Below are 9,558 nucleotides of genomic sequence, written 5' to 3'. Positions count from 1 at the left end.
TAATTTTTTTGCAAAGATGTCCTAAATTTCTTCCAGTTATTGTGTCAAATTTACATCAGCCCAAACTTAAGTGCCTTATGTTGGTAATAACATCAAAAAAATTCTTTTTTTATTAGTCTTTTTAAAAAGTCTTTGAATTTTGTCCGAAGTCTTTTCAGAAATCTGTAAATTTTATCTGATTTGATTAATTTACACATATAAATTAACTAATCCGATATATTTTTGTGTATTTTGAAAATATTAGAGTGAGAAAAGACAAATTCATAACAATTATACTGGTCCAATAAAAAGGCCCAACTTAGGCGATAGCCCAATAAATAATGGCTAATTTGATTTCACCATTGGGCTATGCACCGATTTTACTTTTCCCCTTTTGTTATAGAATCTTTATTTTACCTTTTTCAATGACATTGTTGGGAATGCTTACACGGTTGGACTTGGTCATATATTGAAAATAGGAGGAGCCAAGTAGGACTTTGCTTTTCCATTTAAGAAAAAAAAAACTTTGCTTTATTAAATTTATATTAAGGGGTGCTTTAAATACATCATCATTCAACATATGTCTCCCCTTTGTAAAAGAAAAACATATGTCTCCCCTAATAAAGAAATGTCTTCAAACTTGAGCATAAATGCAAAAAGTGAAGATCAAATTTCCAACTTTGCCTAGAAACGTGATGTCATTGGACATGTATAAGATTTTGATCAAAAGAGAAATAAATTATAAAGCGTGTATCACATTAAGTTGATGGTATTGGGAATGATGTTTTCGTCTCATAAAAATTATAAATAAAAGCTTCGAAAACTATCCACAGTGATGTTCAAAGATACAACTATATACCTTCTATGTATAAACACTACCACCAAGATAATTAATAAGTTATACTAATCTAACCTTGTTAATTATATTTAACCGGTCAATCCTTTTAAATTTGTATTTTGGAAATTCCTCGCTTAAGATAAAATGTGACTTCAAAAATATGACTTGAATTTAAAACATGGATCTTTTAAAATAATTAAAAGACATTAAAACCAATATATTTTTTGTTGGATTAGTTTAGCTTGTATTTTAGAGAAAATCAAACTAAATCAATCTGTTTTATAAAACCCAAATAATAATAGAAAAGACATGTTCCTAGGCACATTCTCGAACTCTATAATTTTTGGCTGTCGCAAGAGTTTGGACCTTTGTGCATAAAATAAATTCTTGACTTTCTTTTTGACAAAAATTTATAGACTTGACCTAAAAGAAAAATTAATTAATGGACATTGAATATTGTTCTCTTCTTAACTAAACACATTAAAGAAGCATGAAAGTATATTTCCAAAACACCATAAATTTGAAACTTTAAATTTCTTTTAATTTTGACTTAAATGAATGAACCAACTCAAAATTAAACAAGACTAACAAGTTTAAATAAAAATTGATTTCAACCAATTTTTATTAAATAGAGCGTAGATATTAATTAAACTGACCTAATTATTTCGAGTTTAAACTCAGAGCTTTGCAGTTATGTGATCTAATTATGTCAGTATATATCATCTCTTCTAAAATAAAATAAAAAAGAATTCAAATGATACATTTGCATCCTTATATGACTTGAGTAGTTCAAATTAAGAGTTTGTTTATTATAAATAAAAATAAAAGTGATTTTGATATAAATAATTTAGAGATATTTCTATCTGAAATTATTATAAAAAAAAACTATAAATTATTTTATGTTTATTTAAAATTATAAAAAAATTGATTATTTTTTTCTTTATAAAGAATAATTTTTTTAAAGCTAGTCAAAATAGCTTTCCGTTTTTAGAATAAAATAATTTCTTATATAAAATGATTTAAAAAAAAATCTTAAACAAAACCTAACTAAAACAAAAATATTGTTTAGTTAAAAAAGTGATTTTCTCCATAAATAATCTAAAACAATCACACTCTGGATTTACTCTCTACTCATAAAAAAGAGAGGAGCTATGCCCAACCAAAAGCTGGAGAACAATCATCAAGATGGTAAAAATACATTGGCAATAAACACAACATTCGAAACCATGTGCTAATTAATGAATCTATGAAATCATGAATTCATGCTCACATCTCTCGCTTATATTTTACTTACAAACCAATAAATAGAAATCTATTAAGTATTAATTTTTTTACCACATTTCCAAAAAAGGTTATTTTGTTTCGTGTACATAAAGTAAACGACAAAAGCCTTCACTCATGTTTGATTTAGCAGTGGGAGAATCATTTTCGTGTCCCAATAAATATATTGCTTGATTTCTAAGAAGTTGAGAATTGTAGCTTCAGGTAAACGTGTGATTTCACCGGAAAAACAAACATAACCATTCTCACTCCGTATTAAATAAATAAAAAATAATGTCTATAAAATTTTATAAAAGAAATAATCATATCGAATATATATATAATATTAAGAAATATAATAAATAAGAGAATTTTAACTATGAAATTATATAATGAATGGTTAAGATTTTAAAAAAAAATCATATTACTTTTTAAAATATTCATATAATATTACCAATCATAGTTATTCATATATAATTATATAATAAAATTTAATAATTTCCATCTTTTATTTTAAAACTCTTCTCATATTCAAAGTATCTACAAACAAATACTAGTTTGGAAATAAAAAACTATTTCCCATTATTTGAATGAAAGTTCAAAGTATCTACACACAAATAATAGTTTGGAATTATAAAAACAATTGCCCATTATTTGAATGAAAGTTGAACTTCACCGGAGAAGCCAAATCGTCGGTGTGAATATAAAATAAATTAACATTACATTTTGGTGTATTGAAGTTAAAAAGTTAAAATTTATCTTAGAGTCAATTAATTTTACACGGTAATGATTTTATTTGTTTAAGATTTTTTTTAAGATAATTATCATAATATTTTAATTTTGTTATATAAATATTTTAAAAATCAAACTTCAAATAAAAAATTAATTTAAATAATTTAACTTTAAAATATGATTTAAAATATTTTATCAATTTTCTACAATTTTTATAAATTATAAAATTTCAAAAAATAATTAAAATAAAACTATTTTAAAATCACGTTATAAAAAAAAATTGATTTTTTTTTTAAAAATATACTTTAATATTTATTTAATAAGAAATATCTAAATTATAAAATATTAAAATAACTCTTTTAATTAATAACAAATGAATCTAAACTTCCATAAAAATAATTTTTAAAAATAAAAAGTCAAATTCAATTTTTTGAAATTTAAAACAAAAGGATCTAATACCCAAACATCTCCTCCAAAAGTGAAAGCAATCATACTAAGGATAAAACAACAACACCAAAAAGCAAAATCATTCATGTTACATATAAAATGATCCCAGCAAACAAAGGGAGAAAAAAATTATGAGTCATGATAAAATTGCCACAAAGAAAACCAAGAAAGTTTACAATTAAATCATCCATAACATAATCCTTATGAACATCAAACTTAAAATCCTCAAAAGGGTTTTTGATAAGACAAAGGATACCTAAAAAAAACCTATATAATTTATTTTGCCACAAGAGAATAAACTCCATGCTTTACTTAAAGCTGGTAACTTGTTCCTGTCCTCATTCCATCAACAATAATAAAAAAAAACCAACAATCCTGAAAACAATTCATAAAGAAAGAAAATTAACAATAATTACCTACCTTCAAAGAAACAAAATTAACGAAACCGAATGCAAAATGAAAGTTACTAACTTGTAGCTTTATTTACATAATCGGTGACGCGAAGGCTGTTCAGAAAACACCGCCGGAAATGGAAGGCAAGTCATCAAAACTCCAAAGGTTCATCGGGTTTCCACCGTCTTGAGTTGCATCTCCACCGAGGAAAGATGCCAATGATGCGTCACCCCAGTTGTCATCATAAGGGGTTTCGAAGAACTTCAGCTGGGATTCGATATCTGCAAGCTCCTCAGAGAGTGTCTTTGCAGAATTATCTTGCACAGGTAGCATATTCTGATTGTTGTTAGACTGCATATTGTTCTGCACATACTGAGATTCGCTTTCGAGAGGAGCAGCAGCAGAAAGCATGGATGAAATCTCGGGAGTTTTCGGGCCTTGTTCGCCCCAACCAAGATCAGAATAATCAAACGAATTGCTCGAATGTTCTGAACTGAAGTAAGCGGTAACATCAGCAGATGGAGAAATCTGTGAGTGCTGAACACCGTTTCCCGAGAACGGTCCCATGTTGGCATACTGGTTGTTATTGTTCACCAGTGGTTTCTGTTCCACCTGATCCATAGGAGAATAGTAGTTCTCCACATTTTCGCCGAAGTTGAACATTCTGTTCCCATTAGGCTTGAAAGAGTTCAGATTTTTATTCACCAGCTTATTCTCGACATTTGGCTTGAATCGTTTTGAGGAAGTAACTGGAGCTTCCTCGGGAAAATTCACCTTGGCTTTCTTGCCACGGATTCTTCTAGCTTCAGCATCGTAAGCTCTTGCAGCTTCTTCAGCAGTGTTGAAAGTTCCAAGCCAGACACGAACTCCCTTCCTTGGGTCGCGGATCTCAGCTGCCCATTTTCCCCATGGACGTTGGCGGATACCCCTATATTGATTCTTCCTCTTTCTCTTACATTCCTTTTCAGCTTGCTCATTTGATTTCGGTGACACGGATTTTGCAGCAGTTGATCCTACAACACAATTCAAAACAAGTATAAAAAGCGTGTGGTTCGAACAATTGACATGGAGTATCATTAAAAAAACATAATACCACATACAAAAAAATATCAATATGATCATATCTTAAGGAAAATCGGTATATCACAAGTAAAAGAACTAATATAATCATATCTTAACAGAAGTCATGTCTAATTTCCTTTAGTTCATAAAAAGGGACGGCTGCTGTCAATTTGCGCAACTAGATTCGATAGAGATGTTGTAGTTGCATCCAATGAAGAAACACACCGTGATTGTAATAATAATAATAACAACAATATAACATGATGAAATTGCATCAACCATTTCAATTTTATGGAGTATTAATCAATGAGCAATCTAAAGCAAGCAACATTATTTATTCCATCATACATCGAATTAATAACCAAAACAGTAGCAAAGGCGCTAACAAAATTCGATGTAACAAAAACCAAATCAGGACGGACTTATGAATAGTTAATGAAATTGATGATAAAAGTGATATTATGATCCTCAAATTTTTACAGGTTCAGATCAATTGAACACAGACTAGCTTCCATTAATTCAGATCTATCACTTAGGACAGTTCAATACATTAATCAAACACAATTTTTCACCAAATCATGCAAATTTATAACGCCACTAGTTAAAGCTCATTTTTTAAATAACACGACATTAATCCGAAAATCACGTGCAAATGAATTACTGTACACATGTGGTGAATGATTATGAACTATTGAGTAACACACCCAGGCAAAGCTAGGTGAACAAAAAAATTCCCTAATTTTTTTTTTTCAACAAGTAAAAAGAGGCCAAAATGATAAACAACTATACACAAAGTAAAACCCCTTCATTCTTATTAAGTGGAAGAAAATTCAACTTCAAAGAACTTAACAAAATTGACAGCAGGAACCCTAAACAAATTTAAGGTCCAAATTTTGTTAAAGAATAATTTAACAATTAACGAACAACTTAAACCAACCCCAATAGGATCTATAAAATCATTCCAATAATTACAACCACTCTAAACTATATCATAAAACATTGGATCTCCAAATTAATTTCAATAATTACAACTACTGTGGTATGATTTTCTGCAGTAAAAAAGGTTGATAATAATTAACTATACAAAATTAAATACCTCAAGAGATTACCAAGATCTAAAGATCCATAAATAAAACTTCATGTAGAAACACCAAAAAAATTAATCACATAAATAAAAATAACAACACAGAAATTCATACATCATACAAAAATATCTCACAACCACAAAAAAAAAGTTCCTTATTATTATTTTTTTAAATTAATTAAAAAAACAAAATCATCAAAAAGGCATAATTTTTCCATCAACTAAAACCCAATAAAATGTGGGGAAATCAAACTAACAAATGCATGAAAAAATCAAAATATAAATGTACACAAAAAAAAAAATCAAAAAAATAATAATCAGAAACAGTTACCACGAGAGAAAGTTTTGAAAGACTTGGTGTTGTTTGAAGAAAAGGTAAATCCTTTACCACCGACCAACAAGCCTTCATCATCATCATCATCTTCCTCGTCTTCATCGAAATCAGAATCATCCTTAAACTCTCTAAAACCAGCCTCGAAATCATCGTCCAACAAAAACGGTTTCCTCGAACCTTGTTTCCTCAAATTCGGCCACAAGATATCAGCAGTAACACGCCGGGAGCCTCCCACCGCCGCAGCAGCCGGAATGAAATCGGAGATAATAGCACCACCACACATCTTTCTCTAATTTTCAACTACTCGTCAGATCTTTGTCTTTTCGTTCAAGAAAAAAAAGTTGAGACTTTCTTCTACCCAATTGAAAGTTTTTTCAAGATGAATGGTTAGATTTTAATGGGTGTATGATTTTTTTTACAGGGTTTTTGTTTTGTGAGTGATTTTTGTGTGTTTGGTGTGAGGTGAGACTTGTGTCTTATATATGAATCATTTTTTTTTACTTTTTGTTTTGGGTTTGGTGAAATGAAAATGGTGATGAGTGGTTTTACTATTTTACCCTTAGAAAAAGGTAAATGGTGAAAGTCTTGTATGGTCATAACAATTTTATGACATACAATATATTTACTGCTATTGCCATGGTCAGCATGGAGCACACGTGCCCCACAACTTCTGTTTAGTCTACCACAATTTTTTTTTTGACTTGTAGTAAGAAGGAAAGAATAGGAGATTAAAAGTGATTTCAAAATTTTGAATTTATATATTTAGTTAAATTAGTTTTATCTTTAGGATTGATTATAATTTTAAATTAATGTTTGTAGCTTTTGACTTTAAAAAGTTTTTATTCATATTTATTGTTGAAATTAATTTTAGGTGAATGCATCTTAAGATATATTATTTTCTATTCAATTTTGTTATGGTTGAAATTAATTTTTGTTGTTAAAAAGTTTTAAATACACATTAAGTTAACATTCATTAAATGTAGTAATTGTTTAAATAATAAAATGTGATTGAGGTTATTTAAACATTATTTAAAATTTTAATGATGTTAAACATGAAATTACTATTTTTGAGTAGTGGTTTAGGATCCTTAATATTTTTCATAATTGAATGAATGATATAATTGATGTTGGATTGGATAAAAACAAGAGAAAGTAAACATAAGTTAAATTTTGATGTACTAATATAATTTTTTTCTTCTTAAACAGTTAATAGTGATTGAAACATTTTCTCAATCAAGAGGCCACTATGAGTTTATATTAGTCCACCATTGACCATATGAAAATACTTTCCACCTTAAATGTTGCCTTTATATGAATGACATTTTATATGCACATGTAAATCATATTTTGATATATATCACTTTATTTAAAAGATGCATGTATTTAAATTATATTTTGATATATATCATTTTATTTAAAAGTGACCAAAAGTTATTTGATAGTGTTTTAATAAGAATATAAAATGACACAAGTCTCTTACATTATAATCACAAGTTCGTATTTTGAGAATTTGAATTAAAATTTTTGAGATAGAGTTTTGTCATTTATATTGTCATGTTTTAATGAAAAACCAAAGTTATATAGTTAGCTAATCTTTTTTATCTTGACATTGCGCTTCTCAAGAGAAATATGTTTTCATAATTTAAATTTAATTGAGAGATAAGTAGACTCTAATAAATAATTATTTCACTTAAAAATTGAACTTAAATTCTTCTAAATAATTTATCAAAATTTTATTTATCATTTGAGTTTTCTTTGTAGCTTGTGAATGAGAAAATTTTATGCCCAGCCGTCATGTCATATTGCAATGATTAAACACGTAATGACAAAATGACCTAATAAAAAAATCATTAACAATTTTATTAACTTCATTATTCATCATTGAAGAAAACATCTGTTTGTGCATTCATGCTTCTTAATTTACTATTTACTTTATAATAATTATACAGAAAACGTTAAATATTAAGTAGATCATTTGATTTCATTCAAATTAGTTAGAATTTAAAATTATCTTAGCCATTAAAAGTTTTAACCTAGTGATGAACAATAAAATATAAAAATTATTATATCTTTGATTCAAAAAATTATGTATCTTAGTGATGATTTTTTTTGGGTCAAGTGATTAAGAGAAAACATGGATGATTTAGTTTTTATTATATTTATTACAATAACATTAAGTTGAGATGTTTTTTACAGTAAAAAAGAAAATAAATCATCAATACCATAAAAAATTGGAGATCGTTAGATAAAGATATATATATATATATAACAATTAGGATCCAAATCTCATTCAAATTTATACAGTCTCATAACAAAGAAGACACAATATATTGACATATTCTAATAATCTTAGACAAGGCACATCATTCCTAGAAGAGGCAGTTCTTTGTCCTAACCAATAATTATTACTCCAAAGAAATGTCAATTTTTCTATGATATAAGACTTGAATTTTTTCAATATTAATTTTATAAATAAACCAAAATTAAAACAAGATCATGTAATTAACCATCTAAAAATCATACTAGATCGCGAAAGGAAAATCACATCTAATTAATAATCCAAAAAATATATTCTCATAAATTAGGTCATTATTTCATGAAGTAAAAAATTAATATATATATATATATATATATATATATATATATATATATATCTATTGACTGGATCGTTAATTAGTAACTCACACATAAATCTACTTTTGAAATTCTAGAATTCTAAAATAGATTGCTAACATGTTTATTGGGCACCTCGTTAAATATCAATGTTTTTCATTCAATCTATGATCAAGACTTTCACAAGAAGAGATCTAGGATTATAGTTCATGCTACTTTTAGCAATTAAAACTATTACACAATGTCTTTAACAATCATTGCTGAAATTAGTAACGATGCTTACATTTTTTAGGTATTTTCAAACAATTGTTATTTGACCAAATTTTAAAAGGACATCATGATTATATAAACCATATATATATCACTAATTCAATCGTCAAATAAAAATAATTATTAAATAGATTAATTTTATAAATTTTTATAAAATTTTAAAAATATTTAATACTTCGTTAAATAATTTTAAATTAACGTATATTGGTTTATTGAGTAAAATAATTTACCACATATTTATTCTTTTATTATTATTATTATTTAGAAAGATAAATATTTGTAGTGATATATATTATGAGTGGAGATAAAAATGATTAATTATGAAATAATAATTACAAAATTAAACTATATATATTATATATATATAAATAATATTTTTTTCCGTTTTTTGTAGCATATATATTTAAAAAAATGCATGCTGTGTTCAAATGTGTGTGAGTTTTAAATGATATTTTTTTTTACTCAATGCATGTATGTTCTTTTGTTTTGTTTTATGAATCAATGCATGCATATTCAGAAACCTTTTTTGACATAGTATATTAAAAT

The 9,558-nt window shown here is 26.9% G+C and overlaps 1 protein-coding gene across 3 annotated transcripts; it reads right to left on the bottom strand.

The window, feature by feature from the left end:
* Window positions 1-3,324: 3,324 nt before the first annotated feature.
* EREBP (transcription factor EREBP-like protein) lies at window positions 3,325-6,608 on the bottom strand. Of its 3 annotated transcripts, none has more exons than NM_001364742.1 (3): window positions 6,127-6,593; window positions 3,728-4,662; window positions 3,325-3,631 (listed from the first exon to the last, which is right to left on the bottom strand). In NM_001364742.1, exons 1-2 carry the CDS (start codon window positions 6,410-6,412, stop codon window positions 3,767-3,769), a joined length of 1,182 nt encoding a protein of 393 aa, NP_001351671.1. In that variant the 5' UTR covers window positions 6,413-6,593; the 3' UTR covers window positions 3,325-3,631; window positions 3,728-3,766. The 3 variants fall into 3 exon arrangements, with proteins under 3 accessions (NP_001351671.1, XP_027192102.1, XP_073226701.1); XM_027336301.2 differs by having other exon boundaries at window positions 3,326-3,631; window positions 3,744-4,662; window positions 6,127-6,608; XM_073370600.1 differs by having other exon boundaries at window positions 3,564-4,662; window positions 6,127-6,608.
* Window positions 6,609-9,558: the final 2,950 nt, after the last annotated feature.

The sequence above is a fragment of the Cicer arietinum genome, chromosome 7 (genome assembly GCF_000331145.2).
Source record: "Cicer arietinum cultivar CDC Frontier isolate Library 1 chromosome 7, Cicar.CDCFrontier_v2.0, whole genome shotgun sequence".
Taxonomy (NCBI): domain Eukaryota; kingdom Viridiplantae; phylum Streptophyta; class Magnoliopsida; order Fabales; family Fabaceae; genus Cicer; species Cicer arietinum.
Note: the sequence above shows the minus strand (reverse complement) of the source record. Positions and strands in the feature narration are given on the sequence as shown.